This window comes from Theropithecus gelada, chromosome X (assembly GCF_003255815.1).
Source record: "Theropithecus gelada isolate Dixy chromosome X, Tgel_1.0, whole genome shotgun sequence".
Taxonomy (NCBI): Eukaryota; Metazoa; Chordata; class Mammalia; order Primates; family Cercopithecidae; genus Theropithecus; species Theropithecus gelada.
Genome location: NC_037689.1, coordinates 12,759,286 through 12,781,555, shown reverse-complemented (window position 1 = coordinate 12,781,555; position 22,270 = coordinate 12,759,286). Strand labels below are relative to the sequence as shown.

Here is a 22,270-nt window from a genome sequence, read left to right as displayed (position 1 = left end):
TTACAAAGATATTTTGGAGAAGTGATTAACATCTATAATCAGTTGACTTTGGGTAAAGAAGATGATTCTCAGTAATCTGGGTGGGCCTCATCCAATGAGCTGAAAGATCTTAAGAGCAAAACTGAGCTTTCCGTGAGGAAGAAACTTCCACCTGTGGACTGCAGCATCAGGTCTTTCCTGAGGGTTTCCAGCCTGCTGCCCAGCCCCACAGATTTCAGATTTGCATAGCCAATCCCCACAATCATGTAAGCCAGGGGCCCCCAACCCTCAGGTCATGGACCAGTACTGATCCGTGGCCTGCCAGGAACTGGGCTGCACAGCAGGAGGTAAGCATCCGAGAGCATTACTGCCTGAGCGTGCCTCCTGTCCAATCAGTAGCGACATTAGATTCTCACGGGAACGAACCCTATTGTGCATGCAAGGGATCTAGGTTGAGTCCTCCTTATGAGAATCTAATGCCTGGCACTCTGAGGTGGAACAGTTTCACCCTGAAACCATTCCCCTCACCCTTTCAATGGAAAAACTGTCTTCCACAAAAACAGTCCCTGGTGCCAAAAATGTTGGGGACCGCCGATGTAAGCCAATTTCTTGTATGTCTCCTACTAAACTCCAACTGATACAATTAATATTAGACGAAGTAGATTTTATGGCAAGAAGAATGATTGGATGATTGGAGATAAACAATCATATATATATATAGTTTTTATTTGTTTTTGTATATAGATATATATAGTTTTTGCTTGTTTATTTGTTTTTGAGACAGAATCTCGCTCTGTCACCCAGGCTGGAGTGCAGTGGTGCAATCTCGGCTCACTGCAACCTCCACTTCCCAGGTTCAAGTGATTTTCTTGCCTCAGCCTCCTGAGTAGCTGGGACTACAGGCATGCACCACCATGCCCAGCTAATTTTTTTTGTATTTTTGGTAGAGACGGGATTTCGCCATGTTGACTAGGCTGGTCTCAAACTCCTGACGTCAAGTGATCCGCCTGCCTCGGCCTCCCAAAGTGCTGGGATTATAGGCGTAAACCACCGTGCCCAACCTAAACAGTGATATTTTGATAGGATTTTTAAAAAGGCCAATTAACTACGAAAATATTGCCAGTTTAAATATTTAAATGTATCTTTTTGAATAGGAAAAGGCCATACTGAAAACAGATAATATAACACATTGAATATCTTCCATCCCCTGGTAACAGTCATTTGGGGCACCAGCGCTTGTAACTTCAGAGCCAATATTGCGAGGGCAGCAATAATACACTCTACAAGAAAAAAATACATTCTGTACAACAAAATTGCATTGAATTGACACATGTCTGTTTCTGTCTGTAACTACAAAACAGTCTCTTCTAAAGTAAGCTTTTTTATTGTAATGTTCTTGCTATTTGATGAAGAAAAGAAGAATGTTTTCTGGGGTTAGACATATCCATGCCCAACCAACCACTGTTTGTCATTCCACTCGGGAAGAGCCAGACAGTCTATCCTCTTCTCAGAGCAGTACATTTTACAGAGACCTAGGAATTACCATTTTATCAACACAAATGACCTCAGAAGAAGACTGTGTCTGTTGAACCAATGGATGTGAAGCCAGATTCCTTAATCTGAGCAATGTGAGCCATTTGTCCCCACACCCAGATGAGCACCCATTGAGCAGCTGCCAGGTTCAGTGTGTACACGTAATGGCAGCCTTCAATGAAGAGTGGGGCAAGGCTGACCATGATGTACTCCAAAGGAGAAGCCATACCTCCACCTACTCTTCCAACTTGAGGACACAGGGATACCTCCTTGGGAGTCTGAGCCCCTCAGATTTCACACCACCTTCTGTCATTGGCCTCTGCACATGTGCCCCATAATGTAGTATCATGTAGGCAGAGGAAGGTGAGGTTTGTCTTCACCCCATCCCAGTAGGTACAGAGAAGATGACCCTGGGACTCCATGTAAGATGTGGGGGATAGGCATTATGGAGGACATCACACGGAGAGGGAGGCTGTGTTCCCCCCTCCCCACCTTCTGACTCCTGGAGCTCATGAGCCTTCCCCAGGACAGAGAGACCAGAAGTCACGATTGTTGTTTTGGTTGACTTTTCATCAGCATTCCTTCTTACAGTAAGTCACAAGACTAACTGCTTTGGAGGCCATTATCACAAGTCTAAATGAATGAGTCCAGTCCAGCCAGACTTGGGCTACTTTGTAGGACCCCATGTCTCTTATCCCATAAGACAGAGTATGTGGATCCAGCATGATGATTATCTCATCCATTATGATATTGTCTGGTTGAAGGAGCAAAGTTAGGGGCATCTTCCACTTAAAAGGTCGCACCATATTCCCATTCACCATTTTGAGTCAAGGCTTATCATTGGACTCCCAGGAACTTTGACTCCCAAGATTCCCACGTAACCATACTAAAATGGCAAGCTGTTTCAAAGCAGTTCCAACCTCGGAGGGATATTACCTTTACAATCAGGAGCTCAGGGATGCCCCTGCCCCATGTGTGTGTGTGAACCTAATTCCCCTGAACCCCCATTTCAGGAATAGACATATATGACATATTCCAGATATGTCAGTGGACATATCTGATCCCTCCTGTTGTCTGTTGGGTCAATGCTCACCAGAGTCATTCTGCTGCAGAGTTCTGTACTGACCACCATTTTACTCACCACTTGCTTCATTCAACTGCATGAATGTCACCCCTTTATCATGTTGACAGATAATCCAGTCTCCCAGAGATTTCTTCAGCCCTGCATGGTACTACCAGTCTTGGGAGAAGTCTTAATATTATTTCCATGAATTGTAACATTTTTAGCTGTACCTGATTTTATCCAAAAGTCCTCTGTCTGGTACATTGTATAATGATTGAATCTGAGGAGTTGGGCTGCATCAGCTGCCACAATAGTGACCAGATTTGGTGGGGGGTGGGCTCTCTTTTGTCACTTTCTCTACATCTTTAAAGCTCAAACATAGAAAAGCTGAGAAATATAATAATAGGCAGCCTTGTATCTCAGCCTCTTTTTTTTTTTTTTTTTTTTACCATAGTGATGTAGCCAAATTATCTGCTCATTCAGGTGTACATCTGTGGCCTCCAGACATTGTAACTACCCAGTGACTAACTACCTAGGGCCAAATGAACTGCCCATTCAGGAGTGTTTCTGTGACCTAGAGACATTCTGGCCATACAATCAAAAGGCTATCAATTCAAATTGCCTGTCAGTTTAGGGACATTTATGGGCCACAGAAAATGAGGCCATTTGATCATGAGCATTATGGGTGATTTGTCCTCAAATTCAGAGAGGATGCTTCCCAACCCTTGAATGAAACAGTGAAACTTTTCTGCCATAATCACTCCACATTAGGCACTGCTATCAAGTAAAGGTCTCAGTCAATCACCAGAAAGTATCACTGAGGAAGGCAGGGTCACACAAGCATGGGTCAGCAAAAAGCACAGATCTCGCATTCCCTCGTTATTTTGCAGAGACACATGCTTGGGCTGGGTGCAACTGGATGAACCAGCAAAGGACCCCTATCCCCTACTTCTCTTCCTTTTCATAGGTAGAGCATGAAAGTGCCATTGTAAGTAGAAGACAATTATCTGAGCTTGGATGCCGGTTGTTCAGGGGAGTGCTAAAAACGACAGCTGCCCAGCAACCTTGTGAGAAGTTGAGATCATGAGCAGTCCCTCATTCAATTTGGAGGATCAGCAGCCATTTATCCTACTTAACCCATTCTGAGACAACTAGAGGACACATTATTATTCAGCAAATAATCTTTTTAGTCTCTCTATATGATCTTTGGAATAACTTCTATAGTGGGACACACTTGGAAAGTGTATTATGGCAGACCTATAGAGTAAATTAGCATTTTACAGGTTCTAGAAGTCCTAAAATGAAAAACCATTTGTATACAATGTTTCCCAAGTTTTCGCAATTACAGAACTCTTACATCATACTTGCTAATACGCCAGAGAACCAATGTTTTGTGGAACACATTTTGTGAAATGCTACCCTTGGGCAGGCATGGTAAATACAGTTCAACATATTTGCCAATTCTGATTGGTAGAGATAGTCTAGAACATACCGTTGAGAATGATTTTAAGACCTTGTCTGACCTCAGCTAGAAAGAGTACAATTATTGACAAACAACAGCGGCCATGTATGTGGAAGAATATAACAGCAGCAGGAGGGCAATGGGTTTATCAGTCTTGCTCCAGCTCATTTAGCTTCATTTTCTCCAGCAAAAGATTCCTGTACGCCAGAATCATTGACTCAAGAATTCCTTCATCAGGAACCCAACTTGGGAAACACAACTCTTCCTTCATTATAGTTTGCTCATGCTCATTGAGTGTTCACTGAGTAGATGGGGCTCTCAGGAGGGTGAATAGGTTGTTTCTATTGATGGGACTGCTCTCAAAGGTGCCACACAAAAGAAATCCTGGAATTTTCCTTCAAGCTCAGTGCACAGGAGGATGCTCCATGCCTAAAGGCCTCCATGACTGCAGACTTGGCCTCTGAGGCCAGTGGCATTTGGGCAGAATCTAGGAAGTTCTCCCAACTCATCTAAAGCATCCTTTGTCCCATGATTTAGGAATGTTTTAAGCTTCTCCACTGTGACACTGGGAGATTTTCTGTCTGAGATATGGGTCTGCAAGTGCATGTATATGCACATGCACAAGTACACACGTGTACAAGTGTATACAAGTGTCTTAGTTCATTTCATGTTTCTATAACAGAATATCACAAACTGGTAATTTATAACAAATGGAAATTTATTTTGCATACAGTTCTCGAGTTTGGGAAGTCCAAGATGAAGGGGTCACATCTGGTGAGGGCCTGCTTGCTGCATAACATGAGAGAAGGCATCATATGGGTGAGAAGGAGAGGAAAGGGAATCAAACTCATCTTTTTATCAGGAAACTATTCCCAAGACAATAGCAGTATTCCATTCACGAGGGCAAAGCTCTCAGGACCTTATTGTCTCTTAAAGATCCTACCTCTCAACACTGCTGCATTAGGGATTAAGTTTCCAACACATGAACTTTGGGAGACACATTCAAACCGTAGCATTCCACACCTGGCCCCCAAAATTCATGTCCTTCTCACAGGCAAAATACATTCATTCCATCTCAATAACCCAAAAAGTTTTAACTTGTTTCAGCCTCAACTCAAAAGTCAAAAGTCCAGAGTCTCATCTAAATCAGATATGGGTAACACTCAAGGTATGATTCATCCTGAGGCAAATTTTCCTCCAGCTGTGAGCTTGTGAAATTAAACACGTTATCTACTTCCAGAATACAACAGTAGGACAGGCATAAGACAGACGTTCTCATTCCAAAAGCAAGAAAGAGGCAATAATAAAGGGGTAACTGATCCCCAATAAGTCCAAAACCCAAGAAGGAAAATAATATTGAAACTTAAGAAGCCAGAATAATCTCATTTGACTTCATGCCTTACATTCTGGGCACACTAGGGTAGCGGTTTGACCCCCAAGGCCTCGGGCAGTGCTGCCCCTATGGCTTTGCTGGGCTCAGACCACCAGGAGCTCTCACTGGTTGAAGTCTCATGCCTGCAGCTTTCCCAGGCTGGAGTTGCATGCTGCTAGCCTTACAGTTCTGTAGTCTCGGGAGCTGCCCCACTCCAATGACTCCACTAAGTAATACCCTAGGGGGACTCTGTGGTGGCTCTACTGCTGTGACAAGTCTGCCTGGGCTGCCAGGCTGTCCATTACATCCTTGAAATCTGACATGGCCCTATAGCTCTTACATTCTGAATGCCTGCAGAATTAGCATCATGTGGACGCCAGCAAGATTTACAGCTTGTACCTTCTGAAGTGGTAGGATGAGCCCTACCTGGGCCTTCTTGAGCCATGGCCAGGTGACTGAGCAGCACTGTGCAGAACTCAGGGGGCAGAGTCCCAAGTTGGCACAGGGCAGTGAATGCTGAGGTCCTGCAGGGAACTCTCTGGAAGCCCTACTTTCAAAATCCTAGCTTGCCTTTAAGATCTCCGAAATCCCTTTGGAGTCATTCTCCCACTATATTGATGAATAGAACTTTTTATCCATATTAATCTCTTTAGCAAACAGTGACTTGGCCACACTCATAGTATTCTCTCTCAAACATCCTTTTTTATTCTTTACATGCCAGACTGGAAGTTTTACAAATCTTTCCATTCTGCTTCCCTTTTAATTATAAATTTTGCCTTTAAATAATTTGTTTTCTCTCATTTTACTGTGAACAGCCAAAAGAAGCCATGCAGCATGTTGAATGCTTTACTACATAGATATTTCTTCTGCCAGATATCCTACTTCATCACTCTTATGTTCTGCCTTCCACAAAGTCTCAGGACATGAACACAATTCCACCAAAGTCTTCGCAACTGTATAGCAAGGATGGCCTTTACTCCAGTTTCCAATACTTTGTCCCTCAGTTCTGTCAGACCTCATCAGAATGGCTTTTACTGTCTGTATTTCTACCAACATTCTGATCACAACTGATATAGTTTAGATGTTGTCCCCTATAAATCACATGTTCAATTGTAATCCCTAATGTTGGAGGTGGGGCCTGGTGGGAGGTCATTGAATCATGGGGCTGGATTTCTCAGGAATGGTTTAGCATCATCCCCTTGGTGCTGTCCTTGTGATAGTGAGTTCTCACAAGATCTGGTTGTTTAAAAGTGTGTGGCATCTTCACTCTTGCTATTTCTTGCTCCTGTTCTTACCACACGACATGCGTGCTACCATTTTGCTTTCCACCATGAGTAAAAGCTCCCTGAGACCTCCCCAGAAGCCAAGCAGATGCTGGCACCATGCTTGTGCAGCCTGCAGAACTGTGAGGCAATTAAACTTCTTTTCTTTATAAATTACCCAATCTCAAGTATTTCTTTTCTTTTCTTTTCTTTTCTTTTCTTTTCTTTTCTTTTTTGGCTGAGCACAGGGGACTTTACTGATGGTACACGACAAGGTGGGGCTCCCTAGGCCCCTCCCTCTTCAAGTGGTCTGCATGGAAACTGTGAGGAGGGGAGATTCAGTATGGTGGGGGACTGAGTGTCCCCCAGCAGTGAGGGACTCCCCAGCAGTGAGGGTCTCTCTCTTCCTGTTGCGCTCTCGCTGGGGCTGGTGGTCCAGGGGTCTTACTCCTTGCAGGCCATGTGGGCCATGAAGTCCACCACCCTGTTGCTGTAGCCAAATTCATTGTTATACCAGGAAATGAGCTTGGCAAAGTGTTCATTGAGGGCAATGCCGGCCCCAGCATCAAAGGTGGAAGAGTGGGTGTCGCTGTTGAAGTTGGAGGAGACCACCTGGTGCTCAGTTTAGCCCAGGATGCCCTTGAGGGGGCCCTCCGACACCTGCTTCACCACCTTCTTGATGTCATCATATTTGGCAGGTTTTTCCAGACAGCAAGTCAGGTCCACCACTGACACGTTGGCAGTGGGGACATGGAAGGCCATGCCAGTGAGCTTCCCGTTCAGCTCAGGGATGACCTTTCCCACAGCCTTGGCAGCATCAGTAGAGGCAGGAACGATGTTCTGGAGAACCCTGCGGCTGTCACGCCACAGTTTCCCGGAGGGGCCATCCACAGTCTTCTGGGTGGCAGTGATGACGTGAACTGTGGTCATGAGTCCTTCCACGATACCAAAGTTGTCCTGGATGACCTTGACAAGGGGTGCTAAGCAGTTGGTGGTGCAGAAGGCATTGCTGACGATCTTGAGGTTGTTGTCATACTTCTCATGGTTCATGCCCATCACGAACATGGGGGCATCAGCAGAGGGGGCAGAGATGATGACCCTTTTGGCTTCCCCCTGCAAGTGAACCCCAGCCTTCTCCATGGTGGTGAAGATGCCAGTGGACTCCACGACATACTCAGTGCCAGCATCACTACACTTGATTTTGGAGGGATCTCGCTCCTAGAAGATGGTGATGGGATTTCCATTTAATGACAAGCTTCCCGTTCTCAGCCTTGATGGTGCCATGGAATTTGCCATGGGTGGAATCATACTGGAACATGTAGACCATGTAGTTGAGGCCAATGAAGGGGTCATTGATGGCAACAATATCCACTTTACCAGAGTTAAACGCAGCCCTGCTGACCAGGCACCCAATATGACCAAATCCGTTGACTCCGACCTTCACCTTCCCCATGGTGTCTCAGAGATGCGGCCGGAAATGCAAGAGAAGATGCAGCTGTCTGTTGAACAGGAGGAGCAGAAAGCCAGGTATTTCTTTACAGCAATGCATGAATGACACAATACAATGGCTACTTAACTAATCTCTAAGAAGATTTAGGTTTTTGCTACAGCTCTTTTCTACTTCTGAGCCCTCACCAGAAATGACCTTTATGCTCCATTTACGGCAACCAAGGCTTTTTCTAGTCTGCTCTTCTAAATTCTTCCAGCCTCTAACCATTACCCAATTTCAAGGTGCTTCCACATTTTCAAGTATTTGTTATAACAATTGCCCCACTTCTCAGTACCAATTTTCTGTCTTAGTTCATTCTATGCTGCTATAACAGAATACCACAGACTGGGTAATTTTTAGTTAACAGAATTTATTTGGGTCATGGTTCTGGAGTCTGGGAAGTCCAAGACTGAAGAGCCACATCACATCTGATGAAGGCCTTTTCACTTTATCATAGCATAGCAGAAGACATCACAGAGGAGAGACAGAGCAAGAGAGGAGGACAAACTCATCCTTTATAAGAACTCCACTCCCACAGTAACGAACCCACTCCCACATTAATCCATTCATGAGGGCAAAGCCCTCATGACCTAATCGCCTCTTAAACTGAAGGCCCCACCTAAACAATGTTCCACTGGGGATTAACTTTCCAACACATGAATTTTAGGGGACACATTTAAACCAGGGCCACAAGAATACTGGGGAGCATAAACTAGGGCTAACTTTATACCCAGGGAGTCTAGGACCTGGAAAAGAAAATTTCATGACACAAACTATTGTTGCTTGCCTCGGCAGCTGATGCCTCAGTTTGCAGTGACACTAGAGGGTTCTGCAGTCTTCTACTTCAGTTTGGAAGGAAGAAAAGGGAGACAAATCTTTCAACTTTAATGTGAATTTCAAAGATGCACCAGGTATTGTCTATTGACACTCCACAACATTCCCACTCTTATTCTCTTCCCTGGATTTCAGAGGCTGGAGGCCTTGAGACAATATTTCTCAGACTCCCTTGCGAATGCAATCTCTGAAGAAAATTTGGAAGAGAGAAGGGAGCTAGAAGCCATACTTTTCCTCTAGCAGGAAGAGCAGATGTGAGTTTTCACAGCACCCTGTTAAACTCCTTTCTAAGCTAATCATGATGGGGCCAATGGGATACTCATGCTATCAGCAATGGCTTTCTGCAGTTTTCTGTCCTCTGGGTGGCAGAAACAATTTCCTGACCACGGTGATCCTGAAAGCTACTTGTAAACCCTGAGCTATAGTCATCCTATTCTTTCTCACTTCCAGGAATGATGATGCCCAGAGCGCCTTGGAAGCCATTTTGAAGAGGGCAGAGATGACAACAGGCTGGGTCTACATGAAGGGGCACTGCCTGTCAATATGGAATACCCACGGTTGATTCTTGTGTGAGCAAGAAAGAAACTGTATCTGAGCCATTAAATTTTGGGTCTAATCAGTAATTTGACCTAACCATAGTAGTACAAAAGTTGTAGTATGCATCTAGCTACTGGTAATTCCTAGAGTTTGTGGGCAGGCAACTGAGCTTACAAATGGTGTCTGAGCATCTGAGAGGTTGTTGTAGTTACATTTTCCCCAGGATGGTAGCTGCATGGGCAGGCAGATTTCTGAAGGGAACCATTTTGACCTTTCTCCTAGGCTCAGTACAGTTGGATCCTCCCGGGCAGCTAAATCATGTGTTCAGTACAGCATGGCGGGCAAGAAGACCTGGAATGAGGATCACCTTGTTTTTTTCCTGCAAAGTCATGAATAATGTGACATTGAACAATGCCCATTCCTTTACCACTGTTCTCCCCAGAAACCTTCATGCAACGGAGGAAGGAACAGGGGAGGGAGGAACATTGGCTGAGAAGTCAAGTGGAATGGGTCCTAGTTCCAGTCTGTTAATGACTCCCTGAAGAGTTTTTTTCCCTCCTTGGGCCTCAGACTCTTCACCCCAGAAGGGAATTGTTAAGGGGTCTCAGAAGTGAGACTCAGAGAACACACCTGCTGTGTCTTTTTGTGTGTGTGTGTGTGTGTGTGTGTGTGTGTGTGTGTGTGTGTCGGTAGATATGCGTTTAAGGAAATTCTCCTGCTTGGAAGCCACAGCTGCTAAACCAGAGGGTTGCTCAAATCTTCTTTTGACTGAAAGCATAGTCTGAGGACCGGCAGTAATAGCATTGTCTGGGAGCTTGTTAGAAATGCAGAATGTCAGGCCCTTTACAGAAGTATTGAATCAGAATCTCCAATTTAACAAGATCCTTAAGGGGATCCCAATGTGCATTCAAGTCTGAGATGCACTGCTCCAGAGGACCTGGGATAAGACAAATGTCAGCCTGAAAAAAGGATGAGATTTGAAGTCAGGAGACCTAGGTGTTAGTTTTAATTGTGCCACTCACTGGCTGTCCAAATTGGGCAAGTCATGTAATCACCCTGATCCTTTTTTTGTAAATAGGGTGCTCTAATAACTACAGAATGGTGTCAAGATCAATGGTGTATGTTCTGGAGCCAAACTGTCTAACCTTAAATCCTGAGTTCATTTATCAGCTATGAAGCTTTTGGCAAGTTGCCTGATATCTGTGGGCTTCAGTCTCTTTATTTGTAGACAGGGTATCATAATAATGACAGACGTTGAGAATTTTTAAATGGGCTGGGTGCGGTGGTTCATGCCTGTAATCCCAGCACTTTGGGAAACTGAGGCGGGCTGATCACCTGAGGTCAGGAGTTCAAGACCAGCCTGGCCAACATGGCGAAACCCCGTCTCTACTAAAAATACAAAAATTAGCTGGGCACGGTGGCATGCGCCTGTAATCCCAGCTACTTGGGAGGCTGAGGCAGAAGAATCGCTTGAATCCAGGAGGTGGAGGTTGCAGTGAGCCGAGATCACGCCACTGCACTTCAGCCTGGGTGACAGAGTGAAACTCTGTATTAAAAAAAAAAAAAAAGATTTTAAAATGAAGTAATTAATGTAAATCACATAGCACAAGGCCTGGCATCATCTAAATTCACTGTACATCTTATTATACTCTGACTTCCTGTACTATCTTTCAAGAACAGACAGAGACCTCTAAAATAGAGCCACCTGGAGGCTAGCTGAAGACTCCTACCTTTGGTGTTTATCATAGTATACATAATTCTCAACAATGGGCACAGTCACTCAAAGACTGGAGCTCTAACCTCTGAACCACCAGACAGGCATGAGATTGATTTCATGATATTATCTTAGGCAATCAATCAGTTCCCCTGCATGTATTCCCTATTCCTTTGTTGTCTATTCCAGTTACACTCAACTCTAGATACTCCCTTCCCTGTGAAAATCTACAGAGCAGCCATATACAGAGCAGTGCCATCCAGGTAAGAGATGATCACTTGTAACTGGCTTTTCTTTCCCTACAGGAACTCACACAGTTCAAAAAATGGAATGTCATCAAGGCATTGCCTGGTGGGCCTGTCGCCACACTTACTGGAGGGAAAGGATCTAGGATGAGGGAGGTTCCAGGGACCATCAGCAACATGCCAAACCACAGCAAGAAATCAAGCATGACTCAGCTCCTGCCCACTGCAATTACTCAGGACCTCTGCCCTTCAGATGTGGAAAAAGCCCAGCAGTGCCTTGCAGTAACTGCTGCTGAGGTCTGGAACTTCCCGACAACCTTGCAAGTCCTTTGATAAGGGGAGGCTCAAACTGGATTTCAGAAGGCCCACTGCACCAGGATGACTGAAACAAACTGTGGACTGGGTATCAATGCAAATAATATTGTAGCATCAGGAATAAAATAAATTTCAACTCAATAAGAAGCCTCTGCAGGTGGATGCAAGTGGTGATCCTGGGCAAAGTTGGTGCCAGGCACAGGCACACCTGTGCAAGGAAATGGAAAAAGGGAAGTCCACAGTATGGAAAAGTCCAAAAGGGGTACCAGCATGTTTCATAGTGTGGGAGAGAGGAAAATGAAAACACCACTTACCAGGTGCCTGCCAAGGGCTATTCCTGGGCCTGCAGCTCTAGAGATGTTCCTCTGAACAAAACAGGAGCCATCTAGGACAGGTGGTGCTTGGCTATGACAACAAGGAGGGAACTTAAGTCCAACGGGTCAGTAAGTGATGGATTTGAGTCTTCTCTTCTAATGGATTAGTAGATCCCAACAGTCAATACGGTGGGGGTTGGAAAAACTTTCCTGTGTTTCATGATACCCAAATGCCAGTGTCATGAATGGCAAATGCTAGCATCCCAATGACAGTGTGCCCTTCATGAAACCCCACCCAAAGATTCAGCCCCTTCTCCTAATGTTCAAGCACCTGTTCCTGCAGAATCGGGATATGAAGAGAGGCTGGCAAAGGCCACAAACCAGGTACTTCTGCAGCTTGCGGGAGGGCGGAGGTTGGGGCGGTTTCTATGCTGTCCACAGGACACTGTCACACTAACTCTATTAATCCTTTCCTACCTAGAGATAATGATACGAGAAAAGAAAGTTATCAGTTCACCTCTCCTCTAAAAATAAATAGGGTGGTATCTCTGAACCTGGCCATTGTTAACAGATGCAAATAAAATACAGAGTGGGCAATAATGCAATGCACATATGCCCAAGACAAAACAGGCTGGCACAAATAAGGAAAGGGGCTTCATTTCTGAAAATACCAGCTCCACTTAATACTGGATACTCTCCTGCCTATGGAAATCCACAAGAGCAGTTGCGGAGAGCACAGCATGTTTCATAGTGTCGGGAGAGGACAGTGAAAACTGACATTTACCAGGTGCCTGCCATGGGCTATTCCTGGGCTTGAGGCTCTAAAGAGGTTCCTTTGAACAATAACAGCAGCCATCTAGGATAGATGGTCCTCAGCTGTGGGAGAAAAGGGGGAAATGAGGCCCAAGAAGCTAGTAAGTGGTGGATTCCAGTCTTCTCTTCCAACGGATTATTAGACACCAATGTCCCAAGCAGGGTGTTTCTTAATTTTTGAATACTAACATCATGAATAGCAAATGCTGGCATGGCAATAAGGGTGTGCCCTGCATCTGGTCACATCTAAAACATCAGTCCCTTCTTTTTCTGAAGAAATACCTGTTCCTGCAGAATCAGGATATGGAGAGATGCTGGTCAGGGCCACAGACCAGGTGCTTTTGTAGTTTGCAGTTTATTGTCCCCAGGACACTGTCATACTATTAGCCCTTTCCTGCCTAGTGATAGTGATGTCTCAAAAGAATGTCATCAGTTCACCTCTCCTCTAAAAACAAATAGGTTAGTATCTCTAAACCTGGCCATCAGCAACACATACACATGAAATTCTGAATGAGCAATAATTCACTGCTCACATGCCCAAGGGAAAACAGGTTCTTTTCCTAGGACTTGTACAGGAGGCTTAGACAGGGTGACTTCCCAGGGGATGGCTGTACTGAGTTTGCAAATTTGGGCTGAGACTCATTCAAACTACCTGGGGAATGCAAGTTAACCTGCAGAGGAGAAAGAGAAAAAGGAGAAAGACCCATGTTTAAATGGAAATTAAATACATATCTGATGGATTCCATGATCAGCTTTGACACTTTCATCTATAAACAGTGTCTGGAACCAGTTGGCTCCAGCACAGAAGGGACTGCTTTGTACCTGGTGGAGACCCTGCCACACCTGACCCAAGGAAGCCTGCTTGGTGACCAGGCAGCCACAGAAGGATGAAGAACACACTTGGTCTGTTTCCCCCAGGCCCAGACAGGAAACAGAAAACTTTCCTCAAGGCTACTACAGGCCTTTTTAGGGGACCATGTTGCCACTGGCTGGCAATCTCAGAGAAAACACCTCTCTGCTTTTTACAGTGCGTTTTCAAAAAAGTAAAATCTAGATTCTCCCAGGGGTCTAGGATCTCAGGAATTGGAGCCCCTCTACTGAGTAGAGAAAAATCAGAATGAGGGTTTCTTTCCTCATTGCAAGAGATTGCTGGCTCTGCAGCCCAGCTCAAAAGCCCATCCTCCAGGCCACTTCCCCGCCTGAGCCAGACCCCTTGCTCTCATGACTCTCTGAGAGCCAGCCCCATGGTCGGGTTCCCTGAGACCCGCCTGGACCTTAGACGGCCGCGCCTCCGAGCGCTATTGACGCCGGAGGCGCGACTCTTTTTCCTATTCCCAGGAGGGGAAAAAAGCGGGAACAATGGCTTTCGGGACAGAGGGACGCGAACACCCAATGGCGCAGCGACTGGCAGGGTCGCGATGCAGGAGGACGAAGTGGGAGAAGGGGCACTTCGGCCTCCCTGCGGGCGGGAGCTAGGCCGCTGGAAAGTCCGCTCGCCTCTAGCCCCAAGGGATGATCCCCTGGGCCTTTTGTACCACTCGCCACGGAAAATGGTCACAGGCTTTTCTCCCCAAACCGAACACTATTGGAAACACAGGGCCCCTGGAAGCCGCCACGTTGGCCATTGGCGGTGGCGCACCCACCCCCGTGCTACTGCGCGTGCGCAGCGCTGCGACACACTCCGACCCCATCCCGCGTTCCCAGGGGGCGGTGGGAAACGGAAGTGCTCGGCTGACCCGGGCGGGCGGTTCCTAGTTCGCAGTAGCTGTTGTCGTCGGTCTCTGAGGTTTCAGGCTCTTGGCGGTGAAGTAAGAGGGACGCGGAGGTGGTGATAGTTTTAATGGGGGACGGGGGTTGACGGGACCGTGGGGTCATGGGACGCCTTTGTGGGTGACAGGGTGGCTCTACAGCCTAGCTCAAAAGCCCACCCTCCAGGCCACTTCCCCGCCTGAGACAGACCCCTTGCTCTCAGGACCCTCTGAGCCAGGACCAGAGTCGGGTTCCCTGAGACCCGCAGGCCTGTGGGCGTGAGTGCTGGGGGCGAGGTTCGGGGCCAGCAAGTGACTGATTGATTGAGGCACTCGGCCCCTGTTTCCTGAGCTCCTAAAAATGCCAGGCAACCTTGCAAATGTTTCACATTAATCTTCACAGGAGCCCTGTGAGGTGTTACGATGATTATTTTCATGTTATAGAGAGAAAATGGCTCAGTGTGGCTTGGCAACCTGTCCAAAGTCACGTAGGTAGCAAACCCGAGGAATCCTTTTTCATTTCCTGTGCTTTGTTTGTCATGTTTATTGTTTCCTGTGTGTCTCCCCCGCTAGACTAGAAACTCTGCAGTAGCTGGGACTTTGAGATTTTGTTCACTGATGTATTTCCAGCACGGAGAACGGGCTCATGGAAGGCACTCATTTCTTCAGTGAATAAAAGTGGCACAGCAGTCAATCAGTTGGTTCCAAAGCCCGAACTCAGGAAAGCAGGGTTTTCGTCACTGGGGATAATTGAGCTGTGCATGAATGTTAATTCACTCTTAAAGCTAGAATGAGGCGTTGTCCCTCTTCTGTTGGGTAAAAACCTTTGGATTTTACTCAACTTCACTGCATGGAAGGGAGCATAGGTGTTGCTAATTGAATCTCCTGTGGTCATTGTGTTTCAAGGGTCAGAGTGCAGACCTGAGACCACTGCTACACCGACTTCAGACTCCAGTTTATCTGTGCCCCGGCTTCCTCACTTAGTCTCAGAAGACTTAGGCTGAGGCCCCAGGAGGAGGTGAGTTCCCTGGGTCACAGGCAGAGATCTGGTGCTATAGTGATGGCCCCACCTGGGGTGTGTTTGTCTCTGAATCCCTTGGTCCTGCCACCTTGGACATAAGAGAGGTACGCTGAGCTGAGGCGAGTTGGAGGAGAAGCCTCAGCCCAGAGTCCAGACCCAGCTCCTCAGGGCAGAGAGAGGAGGTTCACAGGACAGCAGGTCCTAGAAGAGCTGAACCCGTAGTGACCTTTGTCCCTCACTTCTGCTGAGACAGAGCAAACTGGCTCAACTTCCAGGTGCCATCGAGGACCATATGACAGTGCAGTTTGATTCCTACTGGAGGAGGGACAGGTGAAAGTCACAGGTGAATGGAGGCATGGGTGCCCCCGCCATGGGGCAGGTGCCCTCCTGTAGTGGCTGCAAAGGCGGGATGAGGCTGGGAAGGATCACAGCCCGCCACAGAGGATTGGCCTCTCCTAGCACACCTATTTGTGCACCCACGCACTTCCTTCTCTTGCCATTGGCTTTTTCTGAATTGGAGTCAGCCCCACATCATCAACCAGGCACCTGCTTCCAGGGGAAATGCGAGTGTCCCTTCATCCTGACCGAAGTGCAGAAAATATGTTTTTAGTTTATAGAATTTCAGAGTAGTGTCTAGGTACGCTGTCATCCAGCTCTGCTGCCTTATTTCAATGTTTAATGAAAGTGGGCTGGGGGACATGACCTGCTAAGCTACACCAAGCTGAACCCTGTTACCTTGATACTGTCACAGTGATTGCTGCAGTATGCAATGGTTGCTCTGCACAGAAGCTCCTTGCTGGAACTTTCTTTTGAAAAACTGCCAAAGAAGGAGGAGCCTGGTAATCAAAATGCAAATTGTGGGAAAGGAGGAAGTGGTGGGGTGGGAACAGGGTAGGTGGCCAGTTAAAGAGGCAGATGCAGGGGAGCAGGCACAGTGGTTTTCAACCCCTCACAGAACTGACAGTGCTGGGCTGTTACCCACCCAGCCCCACACCTCTCCTCCCCTGCAGCCCTCTGAGCCCTTGTTGGCCTCCTTCCTCCAAACCACATCAAGAGATCCTACTCATACACGCTTGCAGAGGGTCTTTTCACCTCTAGGACTCTGTTTGATAAGAGGTAATTTTTAATAATTTTTAATTTTTGTTTTACTAGTGATATTCTTTATCAAAAATTGAGAAAATGCAAATAAAAGAAGAAAATTGAAATCACCACTCAATAGTAACCAACATCAGCATTTTAATAAATCCTCTGAGACGTCATATATGTGCATATTGATTATCAAAAATGAGATCACACTGTGCTTGCTTTCTTGGAAGCTGCTTTTAAACACATTAGGAACTAAAAACAAATTCCATAGCATTTTGAAAGCCTGTTCAGTATACCTGCTTTTGCATGTGTCATATTTTTTAACTGTGTCCTCTTTGCTGGACATTTAGTTGCTTCCAATTTTTTTGTTTGTTTATTTGTTTTTTGTTTAGACAGAGATTCCCTCTGTCGCCCAGGCTGGAGTGCAGTGGTGCCATCTTGGTTCACTGCAACCTCCACTTCCTGGGCTCAAGTGATCCTCCCACCCAGCCTTCAGAGTAGCAGGGACTACAGGTATGTGCTACCATGTCTGGCTAATTTTTGTAGAGATGTGGTTTCGCCATGTTGCCCAGGCTGGTCTCGAACTCCTGGGCTCCAGTGATCCGCTCACGTCGGCCTCCCAGAGTGCTGGGATTATAAGCATGAGCCTCTGCACCTGGCTGCTTCCACATATTAATATTTTAATGGTAGAAATTACTACAGTTAACATTCTTTCAGCTTTTCCACATTTAGAATTGTTTCATTATGACAAATGTCTAGGAATAGAACTCTTAAGATAAAGGAGATGTTAATTGTAACTGGTTTCTAAAGTAGGTATCTTTAGACACAAGTCATACATCTGTCCAGTAAGGGAAACAAAATTTCATTTGCCAAACCTACATGATTTTAGTAGAGTTTCATGGAAACAGCTGGAGCTACCAGGTCATGTTTTTAGATCATTCTCCCCAGGGTACAAGGGTAATTATTATCAGGATGGTAATGGTGGTCTAATGGCTGTACCTACCGAGTGTACTCTCCTAATTTTGCCTTTATAGATCTCCATCCTTTGTCCAGAGCAGAACAGGATGGCCATGTCCCAGGTGAGTTCCTAATTTACCCATACTTTGTTTCCAGTGAAATTGAGGCAAGGTTTGGAATCTATATAGTAGACTTGAAAATACCAATTATCCCCTCTTCTCTGGCTGTTTTCTATTCAACTTGTTCTCAGCCTCTGGTTTCTCTAATCCTTCCCCTCACCAGGAGAGAGGAAAGACAAAAAGATTCCTCTCTGTACTTCTTTTTTTTTTTTTTTTCTTTTTCTTTTTTTCTTTCTCTTTTTTTTTTTTTTTTTTTTTTGAGACAGAGGCTCACTCTATCACCCAGGCTGGAGTGCAGTGGCACAATCTCAGCTTGCTGCAACCTCCACCTTCTGGGTTCAGGTGATTCTCCTGCCTCAGCCTTCCGAGTAGCTGGGATTACAGGTGCCCACCACCACGCCTAGCTAATTTTTGTATTTTTAGTAGAGACGGGGTTTCACCATGTTGGCCAGGCTGGTTTTGAACTCCTGACCTCAAGTGATTCCCCCACCTCGGCCTCCAAAGTGCTGGGATTACAGGCGTGAGCAACCATGCTGTCTACTTGTTCTTCTGAGAACTGTACCTCATCTTCTCTTCATTTCCTTCTCACAGAAGATTGTTTAAATACATAGGTTCATCTTGCTTTTTCCTTTCTTCATTTCTAGATCACTTGGTCTTTTCATCATTCATATTTATGATAATAACTTTGTGCATAATGTTTTGATGTGCGTAGAAAAAACTAGTAGCTGAAAGGATTCTATCTTTCTCCACCCAGTACCATGTTCCTCGTCAGAGAAGCCCATTGTTAACGGTTGGGTTAAATGGTGGGGTAGATGCATTTATATCAATTTAAGGAACTAAAAACATATGCATATGTATTGTTTTTATGCTTTTACACAAATGGCATCATACTCCCATACCTATCTTTTGCACCTGATTACTTTCTGGGTGGTGTTCCTTGTCGATATATAAAGATTGTTTCAATTTCTATTTCATAGTATGGATGTATTAATATCGTGTAACTTTATGGATATTTAAGTTTTTAATTTATTTTTACTATTGTAAACAGTGCCTCATGAACAACTTTCTCTGTATCTGCTTGCTCTGTAGTGCCAGTGTTTATGGAGGTTATACCTGGTAGTCGGGTTTTGACTAAAAGGTACTGAGACTTAAATTTGCCCTCCGAAATCCTTCATAATTACTCCTTTCACTAAATGTAAAGACCAGATAATTTCTGTGTTTCAATTTTCTAGGCTATTAAAGATGAAAAGTCACCCGGTTCATTTTGTGAAGCCACTTAACCTGAAATTTGAGGAAGGTACTACAAAAAAGAAAATCATAGACCAGTTTCCCTTAAGAATATAAATGTCAAAATATGAAAAATATTCTGAACATTAACAAATTGCATTGGGCATTTCAAAAGCAATGGATGCACGTGGTAAAAAAGTTCAAACAAAAGCTTTGTTCAACAACAAAACGTTTTTTGTGGTTTTTGTTTTTTGAGCAGGGTCTGGCTCTATCCCCCAGGCTGAAGTGCAGTGGTGCAATTTCAGCTCACTGCAACCTCCACCTCCCAGACTCAACAATCCTCCCACCTCAGCCTCCCAAGTAGCTGGGACTACAGACACATGCCACCATGCCCAGCCAATTTTTGTATTTTTTGTAGAGATGGAGTTTTGCCATGTTGCCCAAGCTGGTCTTGAACTCATGAATCTCTTTCTCTGCTTACGCACAATCACTTGTTCTCTCCTGCATGTGCTCTCTCTCTCTTTCTCTTTCTCTCTTTAACAAGTTATAGTACATCCTGGTCTTTCTGGTCCTTTTTGTTTTTTTTAATGATCTTTTCATTTGTGTTAACTCTACACCAGGGTTTCTCAGTGTGGCACTATTGACATTTTAGTTGAGGTCATTATTTGTCATGGGTTGCCTTCCGGTGCGTTGTATATGTAGCAGCATCCCTGGACTCTCTACTAGATGCCAGTAGCGCTCCCTCTTCCAGTGTTGGCAACCAAAATATCTCTTGTCATTGTCAAGTATTCCCTGAGGAATAAAATTATCCAGTGTTTAAAACCAGTGGCCTACCCCATTTACAAAAATGGCTGCTTGATACTTCATTTGATGGTAATACCACTATTACCTTTCTCCTAATAATAGATATTTAGGATATTCCTAGTCTTTTGCTACCATAAACAACATAGCAATGTATAGTAGATTCCCATTGTGTGCATGGGAGAACATTTATAGGATAACTTTCTAGATACGCAGTTTCTAGGTCAAAGTTTATGCATCTTGAATTTTGATTCAGAACTGTCAATTGCCTTCCAAATAGAATGTACTGATTTGCATTGCTGGCAACATTATAATGCCTTTTCCTATAAATGGGAAATCACAGTGTATTCTCTGCTATGATTTTTGCCATTGTGAGGGACAAAAGAGTAGTGCATTTTAATTCGCTTTTCTTGATTTGAGTGTCTTTTTTCATTTTTAACCACCATTTGTACTTTTTTCTTTCAAATATGTATTCTAGTCATTTGCCCCCTTTTCTCTTGGGTGTGGAATTACTTTGATTGCTGGATGTTAGCTCCTTGGGGTAACTTAAGCAAATGAGATCTCTGTCATATATGTTGTCAATATTTTTCATAGTTTATTATTTGCTTTGATTTGTCTTATACCTCTTGGGGAGTGGACACAACATGTTTTTAATGTCTCATTTTACAATCTTTTGTGGCTTCTAGAGTTCTTGTATTGCTTATATAGGATTCTGTGAGTTGAAATTATAAAAATGGCATTTCAGTTATGTGGAAAAAATGGTGACTGAATGATGGTGGCACTGTTGAGTCTCCGTCTGGATGGAAAGAAAGTTAAACTCTTTTTTTTTTTTTTTTTAATTATACTTTAAGTTCTAGGGTACATGTGCATAACATGCAGGTTTGTTACATATGTATACATGTGCCATGTTGGTGTGCTGCACCCATTAACTCGTCATTTACATTAGGTATATCTCCTAATGCTATCCCTCCCCGCCCCCTCCCCACAATAGGACCCGGTGTGTGATGATCCCCTTCCTGTGTCCAAGTGATCTCATTGTTCAATTCCTACTATGAGTGAGAACATGCGGTGTTTGGTTTTCTGTTCTTGTGATAGTTTGCTGAGAATGATGGTTTCCAGCTGCATCCATGTCCCTACAAAGGACATGAACTCATCCTTTTTTGCGGCTGCATAGTATTCCATGGTGTATATGTGCCACATTTTCTTAATCCAGTCTGTCACTGATGGACATTTGGGTTGATTCCAAGTCTTTGCTATTGTGAATAGTGCCGCAATAAACATACGTGTGCATGTGTCTTTATAGCAGCATGACTTATAATCCTTTGGGTATATCCCCAGTAATGGGATGGCTGGGTCAAATGGTATTTCTAGTTCTAGATCCTTGAGGAATCGCCACACTGTTTTCCATAATGGTTGAACTAGTTTACACTCCCACCAACAGTGTAAAAGTGTTCCTATTTCTCCACATCCTCTCCAGCACCTGTTGTTTCCTGATTTTTTAATGATTACTATTCTAACTGGTGTGAGACGGTATCTCATTGTGGTTTTGATTTGCATTTCTCTGATGGCGAGTGATGATGAGCATTTTTTCATGTGTCTGTTGGCTGTATGAATGTCTTCTTTTGAGAAGTGTCTGTTCATATCCTTTGCCCAGAAAGTTAAACTCTTCTACATCATATAAAAGTAAATTCCAGATTGATCAAATACCTAAATATATATTTGAAAAATTAGGTGAAAATGTAAGAGGATATTGGCATAACCTTGCTTAGTGCAAGAAACTTTTTTTTTAATGGTACAATGTTTTTCTTTTAATGATCATTGGGACATCTTAAAATTCACTACTAAGTACACATATAAATAAGGAAACATAAGAAATGTCATAACCCAAGTACTTTTGAAACTACTTCTTAGTTCCAAGCCCCAGCATGTATCAATTGTATGAATTAATTTTTTTAATTCAGAACCTGGATCTTTGTTTTAAGACTAGTATAAACAAAAATAAAATATAAACAACTTGTTATTAACATAATAGCTGTAGTTATTAACTGCAAGAATACAGTAAAAAAGAGTCATACTAAATGTTAATGTTCTTGTAACAATTATCCATATCACCTTATGGTAGCAAATTCTGGCAAGGAATGATCATTCATTTCTTATTAAAAATACTTATTTCCAAGATTGATCAGTTATACCACAAATAAAACCACAGTTTATTTAATAGAGCCCTTACCTTTCTCTTTTTTTTTTTCTGAAAGATCTGCCATTTACAGGGAACTACTAATTTCAGATCAGTTACTCAAACCAGGGTTATTCCTGTAAATTTACATCTTAACTTTATATATAGTAGATGTACACTCATATTCCCTCTCCAGTCTTGAA

At 44.3% G+C, this 22,270-nt stretch overlaps 1 protein-coding gene and 1 pseudogene across 7 annotated transcripts in view; one reads left to right on the top strand and one right to left on the bottom strand.

Moving 5' to 3' along the window:
* Positions 1 to 6,901: 6,901 nt before the first annotated feature.
* LOC112616606 lies at positions 6,902 to 8,137 on the bottom strand (annotated as a pseudogene). Its single transcript, XR_003117678.1, has one exon. The product of XR_003117678.1 is annotated as a glyceraldehyde-3-phosphate dehydrogenase pseudogene (transcript).
* Positions 8,138 to 14,260: 6,123 nt separating this feature from the next.
* The window catches only part of KRBOX4 (KRAB box domain containing 4), a 28,958-nt gene continuing 20,948 nt past the window's right edge, over positions 14,261 to 22,270 (top strand). For 3 of the 6 annotated variants that reach the window (XM_025372714.1, XM_025372712.1, XM_025372711.1), the window contains exons 1-3: positions 14,261 to 14,740; positions 15,587 to 15,698; positions 17,822 to 17,866. In XM_025372714.1, coding sequence (XP_025228499.1) covers positions 17,852 to 17,866 — 15 coding nt within the window. In that variant the 5' untranslated portion in view covers positions 14,261 to 14,740; positions 15,587 to 15,698; positions 17,822 to 17,851. Of the gene's footprint in view, positions 14,758 to 15,586; positions 16,056 to 17,821; positions 17,867 to 22,270 lie in introns of those variants that run through there. The other 3 variants (XM_025372715.1, XM_025372713.1, XM_025372710.1) reach the window with 2 other exon arrangements.